At 43.2% G+C, this 20493-nt stretch overlaps 1 protein-coding gene across 1 annotated transcript in view; it reads left to right on the top strand.

The window, feature by feature from the left end:
- SCML4 (Scm polycomb group protein like 4) overlaps positions 1 to 11411 on the top strand; it is a 70721-nt gene extending 59310 nt beyond the window's left edge. The window contains exons 8-9 of the mRNA XM_057404713.1: positions 6037 to 6182; positions 10858 to 11411. Of these exons, the coding sequence (XP_057260696.1) occupies positions 6037 to 6182; positions 10858 to 10983 (272 nt within the window). The 3' untranslated portion in view covers positions 10984 to 11411. The remainder of the gene's footprint in view (positions 1 to 6036; positions 6183 to 10857) is intronic.
- The last annotated feature ends 9082 nt before the right edge of the window (positions 11412 to 20493 follow it).

The raw sequence follows: 20493 nt of genomic DNA, 5'->3' as shown, positions 1-20493 counted from the left end.
TTGACACTTGTATAGACTAGCTCCTCTAGGACCTCTGGGTTATTTAGCCATCTCAACGGTAAAGAATCCCTAAAATTGACAGTTACGCAGTGACCATCATGAAAATGGTTATGAATTCTTTGATATTGCTTATTTATACTTATTATCAATTTATTAGTCCCAGTTATCATCCATTGTTGATTAGGGTCTGCCACAGAGGTACATGCAAATGCATTTTGGTTCACTGTCAAGGTATCTAGCAGGGAGAATAGCAACCCTCTGTGCCCCACCAATGTAGAGCAGCACAGAAAGTTAGCATGCTGTTGTGACACCACCACCATCCATCACATTTCCTCTGACCCACTCGACTGCCTTCTGAAGACTCCAGCAGAGATTCTCCTGCATTCCATGGCAGGATTTGGGTCCTCTGAGGCAGTGAAGAGGCATTTGCTCTTGGACACAGCCAGGCAGTTTTCAGGGGCTGTGATGGGCAACACAGTAACATCCATGACATTGAGGTGCCCACAGATTCATTGCGATATCACTTCTAGCATTAAAGAAACCGTGCTGTTTCCAATCACAGCCTGGTTTCATCTCCAACTCCATTTGCAATAACATCATCTCTGTAACACTGGAATTCCCACATCAGAGTCCTACAAAGCATTGCCTGCTCCTCCTTAAAATTAGGCCCCCTGTTTCTGCACTGCTATCAATTCTTTCACCCACCATGCTGCTTCCACTTTTACTAGCAACCCAGACTTTTAAAAATACATATCCTTCTGGCCTTAGTGCAGCCACACTGAAGTTTGATTGCTGGCTTTGCAAAAATCTGTCTTGCAAAGGTCTTTGGAATCTGTGCTCTCACTACAATGTTTCTGTTTTTCCTCTTTCTATGGATAATTTATATGCTGCTGAATCATAAGTAAGTAAGGATGAGTAAGTGGTGCATGCCAGTATCTGTTCTTAGCTTTCTCAGTTTGCATACTTACAAGGCAGGGATGGGCAGGACTCCTTAAAAAGAGGAAGAATTTCTCTCTGAAACCTCAAACCAATCCTCTTCATTTATGGACAGTTTTGGAAAACAGCTTGCCTTATTTATCATGGTGGGCAAATATAATGGAAAAAACCATAACCATAAAACATATCTCAGTGCATAGCAGAACATGTCTTTCAAGCGGAATGGATGAGATTAAACCTCAAAGCTCTCATTAATGCAATCAGAAGCTTGATGCCTAATTCTCCATGATTATGCTAAAAAATTCTGGAAAAAAAAAAAATCTCATTTCAGAAAGCCAGTTGGGGCTGCTAACAGATAAACATGCACTTTCCTGTCATCATTTGCCAAATTGAAGCTCTTAAATCAGGGAAGGAATAGTCAAGGACATCATAAACCTTTCCAAGCCTCCTTACATAACAAACAAAGCCTTTATTCCAACTAAGAAGAATTGTGTGTTCAACCATAATGTAATAACCTTAGCCTTGCCCTGTAGCTTGTTATTTTAATGTAGATTTTATTATCCAATATTATCAGTTAATTATTATCACCTGAGGGCCTTTGTTAAAGAGGCAATCCTGCTTGCTAATACATTTATTTCCTCTAAACATTTATGGGTGCAGGGTTTGAAGTTTCCCTTCTTTCAGAATAATGCTGAAAGCACCCTGCGGGTGCCAGATCCACCACCTCCCCAGGGCACTGGCAGAGGAGCTGCTGACGGCATTGCAGGGCTCGGTGCTGGGTGCCACATCTTTGGCAAACACAGCATGATCATTAATTTTTTAGGACATTTACAGCCTGAAAGTTTCGATGCTTTCAGTGAGTTGCTTGCTTTTGGTTTTGCTTTGTTTTTTTTCTTCGTTTTTTTTTTTGTTGATTGTTTGGGTGTTTTTCTCCTTTTTTCTTTTTCTTTTTTTCCCCCTGCAAAAGAGAGGCAAAACAAGAAAAAACAAAATAAATATTTAATGCCAGCCCATGGCCACATCTCATGTAGCAGGGTGATGCTCTCACACCACGTGTACAGTGCCAGCAGCATGAGCAGTCGCTTTGTTGGTGGGACAAAAGCTCTGCTTGGTGGTGCATGGCATCTCCTACAAGTGCTTGCCCGTGCAAATTGATGTGCTAAGCCCAATCTTTTTCTCAGACCTCAACATTTCCTGCATCATGAATATCCAGTAATTGTGTTCTTCCTCACACCTGCTTTTCTGAAGCCTGTCCTCTTCTCCTGTTTGGTGTGCCATAGCCTTTATGAAAGTGTCTTCTGCTGTGAAGTCTTACTCCTGTCTTTGTTTATAGTGGGAGGTGATTTTGAAATTGTTTTGAAAACAATTCCCATTTCTCTACGCCTTTGAGGGTCTGCTACTTCTGCTTAGTTTCAGAAGATCTGCTGCTCCTTATTACCCGCTTCAGTGCAATCAGAGAGCCTTTTAAAATTTCATTCCCACCCCCTTCCCCTGAGGCAAAGAAATCATTTAGGCCTGCAGCAATATTAAAGTTCATCTGTCACTCCCTTTCCACTCTTATCTATCAATGACCATACTCCCTCTGGGCTCTGTTTGCCAAGAACATGTTTAGGGAGTCTGTTATTTATCTTTCCTTCTTTTGCAGATTTAGCTCCATTTTAGCATTGGATCTCCTTGTCATGCCTCTGCAGCCATTCAGCTGTTGACTTTCTCCTTCTCCATTCTCCTGCTCAGGAAGAGGTGGGGGGCAGAGAAAAGTCTGTGTGGGGTTATAACTTAGACCAAGCCACATCCTTCCATTGGCTTTGCAGGGCTTTAGCCACAGACCTGGTATCTCCAGTCATTTCTGCATAGGCAATGGTCTTGACTGAGATGCATGGAGACCTTCCCCTGCAGAGGAACCTCTGCCCTCTCCTTCCTGACACAGCTTCACAGAGGAGGGGGAAGTGCTTCCCTCTGATTACCTAAATTTCCATATCCCGTTCCATTAATTTGAAAAATTTTTGCCACCTGTCAAAAACAGGAAATTGGATTTGACCTAGATTATGGTCTCTAAAAATAATTATTGGTCGTGAGCACTCCCATCTCTTTGTAATCTGAGTATTCATTATCATCTTGATTAATTCTGATGACAGGATGGCATAGGATACCCGGGAGACATAAGAATTCCTCATTTATCTACTTCTTAGGTTGAGTGTGAATACCTTCAGATAAGAAAAAATGTATAGTACTTGCCCTGCTGCCATCAAACACTTTCATGCTTAATATAATCTTCCAGCAAAGTGATGCTATTGAAACAAACCCTATGCCTTTGTATAGAAGTGAAATGATTCATTTTCCTTCATAAACAGAGAAATTACACTTAGATATGTAAACTACGATGTTAAAAAGTCAAGCAAATTAAACAGTAAAATACATTTTAAGAGATACAGAAAAACAGATTGTTTCCAGACTTCCCAGCTACAAACTGTGTTCCAGGTAGTTGTCTGCAAATCAGTGGTATCCCCATTTTGCTAACAACATTTAAATGTAGCCCTTACACACAACTCAAATAACACATCTTAATTTATTAAAAAAACCAGCAGAGTATCCAGGACTTGTCTCTAGGCAGGTAAATAAAGATGAAACAACCTTTGAAGAGTTAGTATCCACACACAATTCTTGTTTTTATATTATTATATTATAGCTTTGGTAGGGATTTGAGAGGATTATCTTCACCTGCTAAAGCCTGGCAGAGTTCTAGTCATGCAATTTCTTTAGAAAGGTCATTTATATATTTGTCTTTAAAAAAATCAGATTTCTTCTATTGATTGCTAGATTGCAAAGGACTGAATAGAATTCCCCTGTTATTTCAACCTCTTCTTCTCATCCCCTCTTCCTTTCATTATAGATACTTCCAATACCTGTGAAAGCTTCCAACTGCTCTCAAGGCTTTTTATTCCCCTTTGCCCTTTCTTGGCATTTCTGGAAGCAGCAGGTTGCAGGCAGGAGTCACTGGTCTGGGGGCTGATCTCTCTGCATGCGGTGTGAATTCCAGGCTAAGCCCCCTGGGCTTTCCTTACATTCATACAGATTTAAGGGAAAAATTGTGATCCTCAGTAGTGGCAAAACATCCGCCCCAACCATGTTACGACAGTAACATAGAAACTTCTGCAATCCTTTGGGCACAACCAAACCTTTCTCTCCCCGACTCTACTTTCAGCTGCTTTGTGAAAGCCTAGTGTTCTCCCTAACCTTGACTTTGAGGTACTGAGGTGCCCAATATCTCCACACAACAGCTGGCATCCAGACCATTGGCAGAGCAGGTAGGGGAGAAATATTCGCCCCTCTGCCTCCAAGACAAGTCTCAGTTCTCCCACTTGTCCCTGAGAAAGTTACTCGATGTTACTGATGATCCAGGGCTTGGCCAAGATTACCCTGCTCGTTTTGCATTCTTTGTCTTCATCATTTCATGCCAAAAGCTCCAGATGGTGTCTGTACCATTGTGTATTGCATTTATTCTGTGAGCGGAGCCCAGGGTCGCCTGAGTCCATACGAACACCAATCCTCGCTGTCTAATTAAGAGGACCTGCGGCTATTCCTTGTCCTTTATATCCAGAACAGTGACTTAGCAAATGAGAGTGTAATTATCATGATATTTACATCACATCCCATTATGAAGCCCATCGACCAGATCTGCACATTCATAGCACTGCTGCCTGTTGGAGTTCATCCTTTGTAATTGCAAAATATACCTTATTGCATTATACCATGCAATAAGCATGGTGGCAAGAAAAAAAAGGGCCAATATGCACATAGAGCCATTATTTGGCATTTATAGGCAGAGTCAGAGCTAATATAAATCAGCACAGCTCTACTGAAGTCAATGGAATGACAATCTACATAAGCCACAAACCCAGCCCACTACATTTGATCTCACACATTAGGATTGTGTTTTGAGTCACTCATGGGGATTCTCATACATTTCATTTGTCTGTATAAGACCAATATTTCTCTGGAGAGCTCAGCCCTTCTCTCCTCAGCAGCTCTGATTGCCTTCTTGGCTACCTGGGGCTTCTCCAGGCTCCAGTTTAGGTATCTGTGTTCTCTCTCTACTTGCATTCTTTGGTTTCCTTTTTTGTCTTCTGTAATGTCTGCTTGCCTACCATTTGCAACTCTCTCCTTAAAAATTGGGCCTTAATAGAAAGAAAGAAGCAGGTCTAGACAAGTAAAATTTTATACTTCTATGTGCTGCCACCTACTAATGCAAAGTTTGCTTGGTGTGGATATAAACAAATTTAAACAGCTCTCCTGTAACCTAGCATAATACAGTTCTTGTAATAGTGAAGCAGCATCAGTGGGGTGCAAATTATATTCACGTGGAGGCCGAGATTTATAAATCTGCAGAGACATAAATGCAATAAAAACATAAATGCACTTTCATTCCAATGTGCCTTTATTCACTTGATTTAAAGCTACAGCAAGCCGAAGTGACCTTAAATCATCCAGGGCTTATACCATTAAAAAGTCACATCTGCAATGCACATCTTCACGTGTTTTAGTAGCTTTCCAAATAGGCATTCACTGGGGACCATCAGCTTCATGAGAGTGTAAGATTAGGTGTATATGGACTAGAAACCATCCTTTAAGCAATAAGTCTGAATATCTGAATGCACAGAAAAAAACTGTTTGCTAAATCCTGGTTTTATCCTCTAGCCTTCATATTCAATGGCAAACTTCTTTGTTTAGTGCTGAAGCACTTTCTCTCCAGGTGGGAGGGTGGTGTCTTCTTGAGCCAAGATCCCTGCTGCTTGCAGATCAGACAGCAGGGCAGCTCCGTTTAAGAGCCTGGCAGCTGGCACATTTTCCCTTCCCCAGCAGGAACCTGAGGATTTCATGTTTTTTAACGCAATTCACCAGCTGGGATCGTGTCTCCTGATAAGCAGTCGGAATGGAAACTGCTCCAAGTCCCCTTCTGTCCCCATCTCGGGATGATACTTGCACGCACAGTTCCAACGTCCAATGCTGCAGTGAGGCTGACTTACCCCTGCACACTCATGAACCAAGGAAACTGCTGTGCGCTATTGTAATGCATTGTTGTGGGCTTTTTTCTACCGATAGCCTCAAGTCCTTCACCAGAACAGCAAGACGCAACTCGGCCATCAAGCAAGAATCCCTTGACCTGGACAGTGGATGACGTGGTTTGGTTTGTGAAGGATGCAGATCCTCATGCTTTAGGTCCTCACGTGGAGCTCTTCAGAAAACATGTACGTAGAAGGCTGTTCTTACTACTTCTGGGTAATTTAAGCCAAGTACATGGCCAGTCCCAAGAGATAGCCAGTACATGTCACACACACCCCCTCAGCTGACTTTGGCTGCTATAGGCAGTGTTTGTGTTTAGACAGGTTGAAGACAGGGCCCTTCAAGGACTTCTGCACTACAAGAGGGTTTTGGGCTGACAAAATACTACTTACCACTTGAGAAGGTGTTCAAACACTGGAACATGCTTCCTGGGGAGGTGGTTGATGTCCCAAGCCTGTCAGTGTTTGGCATTTAGATAATGCCCTTTTAATAACATGCGTTACGTTTTGGTCAGCCCTGAAGTGGTCAGGCATTTGGACCAGATGATCACTGTGGGTCCCTTCCAACTATTCTGTTCTGTTCTGTTCCGTTCCATTCTATGCTATTTATTCTTTAATGGGGGGACCCTAACAATGTCTTTAGGAAAAGCTCACTATGTGTTCCCAACTACATCAGTTTCTATGCTAAGCCCAAGAGAAAGTGCTGGGGATCTGCTCATTTTTCATTGTCAGATTGGCACAAAAAAGCCTCATCTCAATGACATTTTTTTTCCCAGGATACCTATGATTCTTCTCTGAAGAGCATTTTTTATGTGTCTCCAGATACTTAGCAGGAGAAACCCCAAACAGCTAAGCTTTTAATCTTTTTCCCCTCAGTATTATGTAACTACATAACCAAATTTAACAGACCTACTGACTCACTGGAGAATATGATGATTGGTTTTGCTAGGCAGTCTCCAGTGGTGGAAATGATATTATCCTTAACTGATAAAGGGGAAGACTGTAAACAGACACATGATCTAGAGTTTCTTGTTCTGCTGCTGTACCTGGAGTTGGCACCATTGTGTCTAATAGCAGCTTCAGCTTCCTCCTCCATCTCCCTTGATCAATTCAGTCTGGCTATGAAAATTAATTTTACCCTAAAAAGGACTTGCTTGTGTTCAGCTGGAGGTCATAACTTTGGATTGTAAATGCCTCGACCTAGGTCTAATGAGAAGAACTCCTTAGCCCTGAGTCCTGAGCAGCACCTCAGCTTACAAAGCAAGCGAGAGGGCTCTATCACCAGGTCCATGAGCAGTCCTTGCTCATGTGCCAGCAGGAACAGGTGGGAATGCAGGCTGTGAACAAGAGCTGAGGGCGACAACCGGTGGACTTCCAGTTACATCCTGGGTGCAGGGTTTCCACATACTGAGAAGAGGAGGTAGCTGAGGAGCAAATGAAAACAAAGATGAACACAGGCTTGGTTGTCTGCTCACCCTAAGCAGGTCTTGAAGACATCTTTCATTCTTTAGACAGGCCAGTGGGATGAAAACAACAGAGCAGGCAATGCATAGCGGTGCTAGGACCAGATCTGCAATTACAGGTCAGATGCCAGCCTACTTTCCCTGCTTTCTGCAGAGAAGTCAGATCTGCCTTGTAAGCTGATAATGAAAACATGATCTATATTGGCCATGTGGGTAACCAGGCAGATAAACAAGCCACCTTCAGATTTAAAGGAACTTGCGTTAAACTCATGAGTTTTTGAGACTATCAGAAGGGTCTGTACATCAAGAAAAAACTTCATTCAAGAGAGAGAGAATTGCCATGATCTGAGGCATATAGGTACATCCCAAAGAAAATAAACATTTAAAGTTGAGCTTGTTAATATGAACAATGCAAAAGCACCATTTTTTACTAGTGTCCAGTTGTAGAAAAGGACAGCACAGCATGCTTCTATCTAGCAACAGGGCAGTGACATGCCCCACGCAGCCATGGACCAACTGCACTTGAGTATGCCACTATACTACAGCTGCTCTGTGACCAAAGAGATCAAGCTAAATTGCCACTAAAGACTGTCCCTGTCATCCTTTGTTGAACACCAAGCACCCATGGCCTCTACTTATCATCAGTTTCCTTGTAAAATATGCCATAGGTGTAAGATCCTGGGTAAGAATACCACACAACTCAATTCAATTACGCCTTTGAGTTATATATGTCCCTGCAATTTTTCAGCCTTCAAATCTCATCTGGATTAGCATGGAGACCCCAGGGGTGAGAGACAAGTGATTAGTCCATTAACCTTAGCCATATCTTCCTGTATGTTCAATCTTTCTATGCAGCAGGTGCATAATTTACTTAGAAGCACTTACTGTCATTGACAAGGCCCAGCTATCCCTTAAAATCGTTGCGCTGGTAATCAGCTCATCTGAGCTATGACACTGTGAGGGAGAGGGTGGTGGGACCACCTGAAAGAAAAGGCTGGGGAAGGTATCCTGCTTGCAGGAAGTGTGCTTTCCCACTGCTATATTAAGCAATTTGGGTGCTGTCCACAGTCTCTGGAGCCAGCTCTCCCAGCACGCAGCTTGCATTTTCCACTGCTGCAACAGGAATTGCAGGATGGCCTGGCTCTGTCTCTGCTCTTCCCACCAGGAGCAGGAGCTTTTTGCCAAGAGCTCTGTCACAGGCGACTCTCAAGGGAGTCCACCAAAGATCATGAAACTGCCCACTACCTCCCCTCTGCTGCTCCCTGCTCCCTCGGCAGGGCTGTGTGCCAAGGAGAGCTGAGCCTGTAGCTGATTGATCTTTTGGTCTCATGCAAAGGACCCATCAGACTGGCAGGACCTCATAGCAGCACTGTGCGAGAGCCCCATGCAGTGCTCTCACAGCAAGAAAGACTTAGTAGAAAGACTGGGGAAGAGAAATGGAGGAGGGGAAAGAGTTACACGGGGAATTAGCAGGTAGAAAACTGAAGCTGGAAGGGATCGAAGCAATGTTATGGTCTGACAGTTTAATTATGGCCAGTGATTGGCAAATCCGTGTATGAAGGAGACAAAAACCTTTAACATAATTAATCCAATTTATTCAGATAGCAACCTGTCTCCGCCAGTGCTAGACATCAGACTTACGAGCGTGCATCTTTCTCTAGAACTCCATCTCAGAGTGTTTCAGCACTGACCACAGAGCTGCCAGTAGCTGCACTCCCTGCCGCAGATGGTGGCTTTGCCAGGGCTGGTGTCTGTTCATGACACTGCACAATACAAAAGAAGGGTGATATATATCACAGCCAGGCTATAGATCCTGAAGTCTTTGACTGCACTCAGAATTAAGTGCTTAAACACCCATGAAGAAGGGGACTTCCATTCTTCTCATACGTATGCTGAGTCCACTCCCTTGCAGGAAGATAACAACAATCTCCTGCAATATTCTAACTTGCAGTGGGCCAGATGTCAGCTCATGTGAAACAAGCTCATTGCACTGATGGTATTGAATTTTACCAGCTCCAGACCTAGTTCAAGATCTTTTGGGGGAGCTATTGCAGATTTGGGGACCATGCTATAGTATCCTTCTTTTTAAATTATTTTTAAAAGGGCTGACACAGTAATACTGCAGAGAAGTCAAGCCAACAATTTGCTCAGGACATGGCTAATACGGGATATTTAATTGGATATGAATGCTCCCTCTGGCATACTCTTTTCATGGAGTTTAATTTTGACCCCTACACAGTAATAACAAAAGAAATAATAAAATGCTGAACTCAACATTTAGAAACAGCTGCCTCCGCACCAAACCCTTGACTTTTTTTACCCTATGGCACCACAGTTACAAGAGGTTTTTTCTTTCTTAAGCAAATATTAACTGCACGTAATACTTACTCTTTCCCTTCCCTTCCTTAAAATAATGGGAAGGAGAGGGGGAAGGTGAAGACAGTTTCTATTAAGGATAAAGTGAGGGTTGCAAAAAGAAGAGCATTAATTGATTGATTTAATCAGAAAGTGACCTTAACTGCTCATCAGCTAAATCACCTACTGAATGGAATAATAATGATCAGGGCAAATGAGGATCCATAGTATTGCTTAATTAGTAAGTAATGGATCACAGAGGAAAGATATGACCATCAAAACTGCAGAATACAATATATACAGCATTAGTGTGTACATGTACACACACATACATAGCTCTAGTGATCATAGCTCTGATCTCTACGTATGTTAAGTGTGGTGGAGACTGTGGGGACAGGTAATATATTTTAGGAGGTCCACTAATATAGTCAGGAAAAACCAGACAAGCTTAGTATCCAAGGAAGCACAGGAGAACTGAAAGCTTCTGTGTTTTACATTCCATGGTAAAACATGTGTTTTCTCTGTGCACCTGTGCTACTTTGTGCTCAGTACAGCCAGTAATTTCAAATGGTTTTCAAGCCAGCCAAGGTCTAGGATAAACAGTTGAACTTGGTGGTAATTTCCACCACTCACATGAGGTTTAAATTGAATTTGAAGAAATTTTATTAATAAATCCAATGAAATAAGCAAGTTATTACTGTCCTCAGTTTAAGAAAAGGAAACATATATATCACTGGATATAAGTATACTAGAGACAGGTGAAACATGCAGACAGCCAGGAACAAAGCCGGAACTGAGATTCAGAGGTGAGCTTATACTCCTTGAAGAATAAAAAGTAGTACTTGCTTAAACCCTCCATTAGAGCTTGATTCTGTCATACCTAGGATTTCAATTTTTTAAATGAAATTTCAAAATGCTTGCCATTTCAGCTAGCTCTACTCTAAAACACATGCTGTTTCTGATTCACCTTGTTTAATGTGTCAGGACACAGCACTGGAAGGGGGTTAACATATTCTCATTCTCTTTCTCTCTTTTGAAACCAGGAGATTGATGGCAATGCTTTGTTGCTGCTGAAAAGTGACATGATCATGAAATACCTGGGGCTGAAACTGGGACCTGCGCTGAAACTGTGTTACCACATCGATAAGCTCAAGCAAGCCAAGTTCTAACAATTTCTTGAACAACAATGGAATATGACCTAAATCTAAATGGAAAACTAAAGGTAACGTGTTGCCTTACAGAAATGCATTCATTTGCAGATTGCTTTTCCTTCTTTTTTAACAAGGACTTTGTCTTTTTTAACATTTGTGCATCGTCACCTTTTTTTAATCCAATGGGGTCTTTTGGGATGCTTTGTGTTACTAATTTGCCAAAAAGTATATAATTATAACAATTATTTTGTATCATTAATATTATGATTATAGTAAGTCCTATTTTTGTAATAAGAAGTGGAAAATCAAAACCAAACACAGCTATGGCATACACTGAGGACTGCTGGAAGACTAACCAAGGGTCCCACACTTGCCAAGGGTCCACCTTGGAGGAGTAACTGCTGACCTGCATCAGATGGGCTCCAGCTCCAACAACCACTGATGCTCAAGAGCTGGGAAAGTGAAGTGTTTGTTCACTTACTGTCTGATGGGAACTTCTCCATGTCTTGCACTATCTGGAAAACTTGAATTCTTCAATTAAAAAGAAAAAGAAAAAAAGAAAGTTAGAAAAAGAAAATAGGGGAAAAAGAGGGGTTTTGCTGCTAAAGTACTTTTTCCCACTAGAGGGAGCAGCCCTAATAGACTCGAGCCTGGCGCTCTGAAGCCATGGTGCTTTCTGTCTGATGAGCTTTGACCATCCTGATTCTGCCATCGAGCACATCGGTAAATACCAACAAGGAATCGCAGGCTCCCAGCAGGATAAGCCCGTCACCACTTACAGATAATTGATTCAAGAAAAACCCAAATGCAGAGAGTGTTTCTGACAGGATGTTTCCCATTACGCTGAAGAGGGGGTGGATGGCTCCCACGATGTCTGGCGCTCTCAGCTATCGGCTCCCTTCCGTGAGCCGTTCCTCTCTGGTATACAGTTTGTGGCACTCTAAGAAAAAGCAGAATTTCTGGGTCTGGTTTCGTTTGCATTTTAAAAAGCGAGGGAGCTGTGTGGGAGCACTCCCTGTGAGGAGCTGGCAATGCAGGGCACACCTCTGCACTTTGTGGTCAGGTCCAGGGTGGATACTGTAGGGTTGGTTTCCGACTGCGCTGTGCCTTTCAGCATGTAGCAGATGTGTCAGGCTTTCCCTCTCAAGTGGATCAAAAATAATGGTCTCACTCATATCTTAAAGGTACACACTGATATTCCACGTAGCCAAGGGGTAGAGGACATGTCTCAGGCTGAGGAAGCAATCAGTGGCATAGGTGTGCTCTCTTTTTCATCCTTCCGAAGGAGGACTACAAAGGGACACATCCATACAGTTTAAAACCTTAGTGTGACAAGGAGAGGTAGCAAGTGTTTGCAAGATGTGCAGGTTATTTTAGAGCTAGCCTCAACTGAATTAAGAAATGGGGTCCTGATAATAAGCAGGAGATCATCTGCCCCTGTTTATGTAGAACAGACCAAAAATACCTCATGGAATAAAATTCAACTTGATGCATGTTTCTAGACTAGAACTCCTACAAAAAGGTACCTGTTCAAGGCCTAATCCTGAAAATACTTCGTAATATGAGAAACCGTATTCCACAAGACTTTCACTAAACATGTGGGGACTACTCCCCCACATTAAAAAAGTTGTCTGCATATGTTTGCAGGATTGGATCTCTACAGGACTGACCAGCTTTCAGCAAATCCTTTTGGCACGCTGAAGCAACCTTAATAGGAATATCTGAACAAATGTATTAAATGAAAAGATGTATACTATCAAGTGAAGAAATATACCGAACCATAACTGTGCTGATGCTTGGAACGTAAAACCCACCTGCATCACTTTGTGTCTGTGGTGTAAAGAATGGAAATCTGTTTGGCTTTTTGTCTGAGGCAGAAGTGTCTTCACATCAACATCAAATCTGTACAGTACATTTTTCACTCTTAACACTTGTTTAAAAAAAAGGTTTTATTCCCCACAAAGATCCCCAAAATACGTACAAAAATTGCTGTATTAATAGTATTACCTGCAAAGAGTCCTCAATCTTTTTCTTTCATCCTCTTCCCTCTCCTCCCATAACTTTGAACTTAGTTAACCTCTCCTTTTTTGAAAAAGGTTATTTTAATTCCTCCACTTAAACCCCACCTTGCTGTAGCATATCAATAGGCAGATCTGGTTTGACTTTATCAGATGGCTTCAATGCTAGAAAATCCCACTTTGTCAAAATCAAAACTCTTCATAAAAGCATGTCACTTTCTAATGTAAAATTCTATTTAACTGAAACTACAGCTTTTGGTAATGTCAAAACATCATTTTGACATTTTGGGAATGGAACATTTTTGTTCCAAGAAGATTTTTGCATTTTATTGTATTTTCCCAGAGAATCTGTAAGCTCACATTTTGTTCTGAGAGTGGGAAAAAAACCAACCCAGAACTATGGAGTTTCCTGAGCAAGAATCCTTCCTATTCAGTTCAGCATCTCACCCCTTCCCTCCACCTCCCCTACTTCAGGCATTACAACTGAGAGGGCTGATAATGCAAACACAGTATTTAAAGACCCCATGGTGGCAATGATGTTCATGCATTTAATATGCTGGAATAGTTTCCATGTACGTGTATCTGATGTACGCAGTCAGTGGTGCTATCTCATTTGCTATAACACTTGCAGGTACAACAGGACCTCGCTGGATGGTTTTGTTTTCTTTTTGTTTTTTTTGCACTGAAAGGCAATTAGGACGCAAACATTACTGCAGGAATATTGCAACTGTAACTAATTTTTCTTTTTCAGTTCTTGTCAGAGAGGGTAGTTAAGCAGCTCTGCTGTGCCGAGGGTGTCAGGCCATTTCCTCAGAATAAGCACTAAAGAGCCAGAACATGCATGTCAGCTGCTTCTCCATTAACTGCTGCTTTAGACGTTGCTTATACAAATCACTTGCTATTCCCTTCGTAGCTCTCTCAGCTCTCTCGCTTCAGACTGCAGCCAACACAGTTGTATTTTTCAGCTGTTCCCAACAGGTGGGTGGATGTGCATACCCTTGCAAACAGTACATGTGCCTCTTTTCTACTCCTAGGCACTCACAGCTCACTCGAAAGGCACTTTGGTTGCTTCAGGCAGTTTCAAAACTTCATGAGCGTTCACCTAAAAAAAAAAAAAAAGCAAGCAGGCAAAGTCCAAGGATATGCAGAGAGCTCTTCCCTTGCATGAGTGATGGTTACAGCGCATCAGGAGCACAGGTTCCAGGAAGACCATCCTCTTGCATCTATTGTGGCTGACCAGCTCAGCTTCTGTCACAGGCAACCCATACCACCTTCTGTCCACCTGCTGTCATGTCCTCTTCTCCTTCACCAACAAATGCCTCCTTCCCCAGCCAGACCCAATTGAAATTCAAGAAATGCCTCTGGGAATGCCTCCATCTCTCCAAGTCCACTGTCTTACTCGGTAGGCTGAGGAGTGTGGTGGTCTTTGCAGTGTTAGCAGCTTTGCTCCACATGATTAACCTAGGCAGGCACTCTTGGGACTGGCATGTAAAGCGTCACTCTAGGCTGTTATTGCCCTTAAACTGATTGCTGAATTTCTATGGGTTGTTAGCAGTCTTCATGAGTTTCGCTTCTTTCCTTCTTAAAGAAAGGATGTCTGTGAGAGATTAAGTAGAACATTATCAGCAAAACCAGCAATAATCAGCAAAACAGTAAGAAAATGGCTAATGACGTTTTGGCATGAAAAGATATCTCTGTTGAACTAGTGGCAAGAGCACATACCATCCTCTGGTTCAACCAGCGCTGCTTGAGCAAGGCAGGATGAAAGGACAGCGTGGGAGCAGGTGTACGAATTTAGAGAGGGAGCAGCTCCAAAGCCTGGCCCCTACTCCAGCAGTAATGGATGGCCTTCCCTCCAGCCCTGGCACAGCCACCCCATGGCCCCTTCATGTCCAAAAGGTGCACCCTTCCTGGCTGTACCATTTGGCAGTCTAAGCAAGCTCAGGAAGCAATTTGTCAGCTCTTACCTCCCCAAAATATACACTAAACCCTTCAGTTAATTAGTTAGTGCCTTCTTTACCCCCACTCCTCCTCTGTGTCTCTCTCTTTTCCTTTCAGTGGCTTCTCTTTGGAAAAAGACATCAGGAACCTGTGGGTGACCCCTCCAGCTCACGCCATGGAGGAGCATTTCTAGGATCAGACTTCCACCAGAATGCAACTGGTCCTGCCTTGTCACTGGGGAGGGAGGCGAGAATTAAATGCCCTAATTTTATTAATTAGTATTAAATGCTTTTTGGTCATTCCACCTCTCTGAACTGCAGCCTCCCTCCCAAGAGGGAAGGTTTCTCCCAGTCAGGGCTGGTTGCTTGGCTCTTCCCTATGTGACAAGGAGGGAGGCAGAGGAGATGCCCAAAGGAGGTGCCCAAATGGGCTGCCCACCACTGGCTGGCCCAGCAGGGCGGCAGGTATGGTAGGAACAAAACCAGCCACTACCCTAATTTGAAACTGGTTTGGCTGTAGAGAGGCATTGTGCCTTGTGCCCAGGGTTTTGGTCCAGGGGATTTTGCTGTCAGTCGTTCATGGGTCACACCCCAGTGTTTCACAATGCACATTCAGCCTGTTGCTGTGCAGATTTTGATTCCAAATCCACCTTCTAGAGCTTGTGCTAGGGGATTGCTCTGCTGGCATGGGCTGCTTCCACATCAACAGGCTTGGGGCTGTTAGGGAACTAAGTCATTGAAAGCACTTTGGGAGCAAAAATTCAGGGAAATGGCAGGTCAGCAAGAGCCTCCCTCCCTTTCCAACCACTTTCATGTGCAGAACCTTACTGAGGCAGCTTCTGAACAGGACCCACACACCACTGCTCCCTGTCACCTGTGATTGAGTCATGTGGAGCCATTTGGATTTTCCTTCTCTCACCAAGAAATATGGTCCCAAATTCACACACTTTCACCAGAGAAAACAGGCAAGTTGCTGCACACATTGGCTCTGGTGCTTCGCAAGAGTTGCATGCTACTCTCTAATCCATGCTCCCTTCATGGGCAATTGGAAACTGATTCCCTCCAAAATCTAAAATTTCGCTTGAAAAATAATCACTTTTATTCACTGCCATGAGTTAAATATTATGGAAACATGTCTGCTAACAATTTACTTTGTGTAATTTGCACTAATGCTAATAAGCAACAGCTGCAACACTTCCTGTTGTAAATTCTATTGTGGTTGCAGTGGTATTATCACATCTGTACTTTGCAAATCTGATAGACTCTAGCAGAACTCGCACATTCTGGCCCCAGCTCCGGCAAATCCCCATGCCTCAGATGTACAGCTATGCAAATGTGGATTTACAGTCTCTGCCTCCCTTCGCTCCCAGAGCCTCCACTCCCCACCAGGTGCCTGGAGCTAGAGGGGTGGGTAGGGATGTGGTAGCCTGGAGGTCAGCCCATACACGCATGGCGTGGTTGGAGGGGATTGCTTTCAGCAGAGACATCACTGACTGGTCAGGTTTATTGCAGTTCAAGCAGACAGGTTTTGGTCAGAGGCTAAGTGCAGGAGAGATGTGATTTATTAAAGAAAAAGAAAGAAATACGAGTGTGCAATACATTGCCACCATAAGAGTTAAGCTGAAACCCAAGAATCTTTCAACTGTAATCTAAAGAAAAATGTTTCCCTCACTCAAGATGCTAAATAAAGCATGTTAGGCCAAACCCAGGTCCCACTGAGGTCTGCCTATTGAATTCATAAGACCAGGGCTTGGCTCGTAAACCAGGTCAAGCTTCAGCCACATCCCATAGTAACGAGAGCCTAACAAGCTATTTCACCCTCCCTTACAAAGAGCCGAGACAGCTGCTGCTGGCCAGCCCGCTCTCCCGTGCTCCCAGAAGAGCTGCCAGCTTCCTAGTAGAGAGCTCTTCCAGCTGCACCTCTACCTGATCCCAACACCTTCTCCAGTTAGCTTTGTGTTTTAGCTACGAGTTTCAGGAAGGGTGGTTTGGGTTTTCCACTTCGCAGAAAACCAAAGCCCATGCATTGAGGATTTCAGCCGTGCCACTAGTGACAAACTCACCTAGATTCGGACATGACTTCACTGGGACATTTCCACATGTTCCCGAGGCAAAGCCTTAGGTGGAATTTAAAACTAAAACTTTTCAAGATCAGTCCCAGTGACCCACAATTTTTGGCTCCTCCAGCATACACAGCACTTCATTATACTTCAAATGGTTGAGTCTCTTGGTAGTACCATAATCAGACAGAAATAGCCCACAGGACATCAGAAGAGATTCCTTCTCTGACTAGAGAGTCTTGTTCCTCTTGGTCTGTGTATGGGCAGCTGCCAAAAAGCAGCATCTGAGGCTGTATAGAAGAGCGTGTGAGCACGTGTGCTGCTCAGAGAGGCTTGCTTGGCTGCACAGACAGGCTGTGAAATGGGAGAAATAAGTGCAGGGCAGAGCAGCTAGGAAGGGTGGGCTCAAAAATGGGCAAGTCCCAAGCTTCATTGGGGTTCTCATGGAGTTTGTGCCATGTCTCAGGGATCTTATTGAGCTTTCCCTGCATAGAGCAGTATGTCTTTATCACTCAGAGTTTTCCCTTGGTGTTATACAAAACTGAGATCGTGCTGCCCTTTTCTTTTTGAACATGAAATGCAGGCACCTGATTTCTTATTGTCAGAGATCTATAAAAGAGTGGGAAACGGGAAAAACCTGAAGTCTAAGTACAGGAATAAGCACATTTCAGAGCGCAGCATTTTCACAGCTTTCAGTGTCTTTCAGCTGAAACATAGGAAAAGGGGAGAAAAACGGCTTCAGAATCTCAGTGAATCCGAGCCAGTGAAAGACGAGTGATTAATTTTATCCCTCATTTTGATGGTTTCCTGATTTGTAATGTGTTTTATGGCCCCAAGCATTTGCTGCAGTGGCAGTATTGTGAATTGATCCACATGTCAAGGTTCCACTGGAACCAAATGACTGTCTCTAAAACCTGTCTTCTTCATGGCTTTTCTAATGTGCTGTAGCATCCACGAGGCTTCTGATCAGCTTAGTAAGAGTAATTTTCTTACGGCACAAAAACTTCAGAAAGCAGCTATAGCCATAGCCGTGTAGCAGGTCAACATACACCAGGCTTTTCATTTTATGTCTGTCAGAAACCTAGTAGTAAAAGAAAGTCTCTTGCTTACGCAGTCTATATGTTTTCAAGAAGCCAACCTAACTTCCAGTCTTCCATTGACTCTGCTGTAAACATAGTAGGGTTATTCTACATTTTTACCAGTGTAAATGAGATCAGCATCTGATTTACCATTTGACAACATTAACAGTTCAAATATAAGCATGATTGGGTGCTGTTATCAAAACTCAACATCGGTATTTGTGTCACAATGACATACAGAGATTGTGTCTGGCACTGTGCAGGCATACTATGAGACACCTGGCTTGGCCTAGAGACTTGACAATTTGATGAGGCAAAAGGGACAACCTAAGGAGAAAGGCATCCTAGAGGCAGCCTTCCTTCCCTATTGCAGATAAATGCTGAAAACACATAAAAGTTGATGGCATGAATTTCCCAGAGCCATGCAAGGGGAAAATAGCAGAGCATGGAGAAAAACGAAGCAAAACTTCCATGAATGCAAACTGTATTGCCTCCTGTTAAAGAGCAGGCAACATACTGAACACTGTTAAACCTCATCTTTGGTGAAGCCAGGAGTTTGAACCCAGACCTCCTGGTCTGAACCTAGTGCTGCACCCACAGGACCATCTGCTCTCACTGTGTTCCAGCCCTTCTCCCTGTGCTGTCCGCATCTGACTTACTCCACACGCACAACATCTTCCTTATGCACCTGAATTACAGCACACAAATAGGCTTTTAACAGCCAGTTAGTCCTTCACCCTGCCCTCCTTTTTCTCCATCTCAGTCCTCCTCTGCTCTCCAGTCTTTTCCCTGGAACTTCCCACCCCTTTCCAACCCTATTCCCCCACTGTGGGAATTGAGCATAGTACCAGTTCTGCTGCAGCAAAGACTACCATGCGCTGACATTTTTGAATTAGGTTGCCTGTATTTTTTTTGACATACTCTTTTTCTCATGCAAAAAATGCTTTCCACTGCTTTCATCTGCCAGCATGAAAGGCACTTGTTGTAGATGGTTTTTAACTAGTTGTCTGATGACTATTTGCAGTAAATACCTCATTAAAGGTTCAGCACTTTTATGCAGGGTGAATACAGTTTTTCCCTCTACCTTCCATCTTTTCCTATGCTGCTTCTTGATATTCGAGCTGCTTAAATGCTTATTGGTTTGAACCGTCCCATTTACACTGCTCACTGCAATGAATCCTTGGCTCCCATCCTGTTACTGATGGCCACATGGACCAGGCTTGGTCCTGTGAATAACACACCACTAGGCAGGTGCGAGCATCGATGTGTACTGAGCACAGAGACAGCAGCATCGCTTCCCTAGAACTGGAGAAGGTCCAACTTGCTTTCAGCCAGTATCAAAAAGTTGGTTGTAAAGAAAGGCTGCCCACTGCCAGTGATAAAGACAACATAAGGTAGAAAAAAGCCAATCAGTTGGGGGAAGAAAAGCAATGTTGGCATAGACAAAATCGGCAGTGAGGTGAGGCCACACTTGTGAGAAAAAACGCATGGCAACTGGCATTGCAATATTTACCGCATCATCCTTCATACTGAAATACATGCAATAAAGCAGGGCAGATTCACACACGGATACACAAGTGTGAGTTTAGAGTAATGACTGCAGCTTCTGTGGGGCTACTGCATATTTCTACCAGTGGGAATGAGATGGCTCTGGGTCTCTGTTTCCAAACAGTGTGAAGGATAAGAGCAGATACAGTTTCTATCCAGCTGGAAAGGGGCAACCTTACATCAGGCCACAAAATAGCACAACTCCTGCTCACACCTTTTTTTTTCTTTTTACTGCTGCTCTGAGCTCTCTTCCAACTCCTCAACATCAGCTTCCAAGACCAGTGAAGCATGGACAGGGATTTTTTTGATGTATGTGCAGCTATCAGTTTTTCTATTGCTAATTGGGCTCAAAGTGTGTTAGCTTTGATTTTTAATGTTCTGTAATTTGCTAGATAAGCCTCAGTTTCTGCAGCAGCTGTATAAGTAGGGCTGCTTTCTTCACATCCTGCAGCTATTTCACAATCTTGGACTTTTTTATATAACTATGATACATAACACTATTCTTGCCTTTCTTGAAAGGCGAATGACATCTCTTCCTGAGCACTGGACAACCTTAGGAATGTACATTTTGTAAGGGTCATCACATATCGAGTTATTGAATCTCTTTAAGCAAAATCTGCCAGAGAAAAGAAAAATGAACATTCAAACAATTTGATTACAATCAAGAGTTCAAGCTAACACTGCCTTTCATTCCATTACTCCCAAATTTCTTGCAGCCTATACCACTTACTGTTGATAGACACATCTCCACACCTCACATCATTAGAATAATGAATTTGTGACTGCTCTCATCCAAATCCCACAGGAAGTACAGGAGCCAGTCCAGCACAAGGCATGGGTTTCTCCTCTGTGGCTATTACCAAAACAGAGACATAAGCTCACA

The sequence above is a fragment of the Pezoporus wallicus genome, unplaced genomic scaffold (assembly GCF_028554395.1).
Source record: "Pezoporus wallicus isolate ANWC-B61680 ecotype Strahan unplaced genomic scaffold, APGP_CSIRO_Pwel_v1 contig_6923, whole genome shotgun sequence".
NCBI lineage: Eukaryota > Metazoa > Chordata > Aves > Psittaciformes > Psittacidae > Pezoporus > Pezoporus wallicus.
The sequence above is the reverse complement of the archived record's forward strand: the minus strand, read 5'-3'. Positions and strand labels throughout refer to the sequence as shown.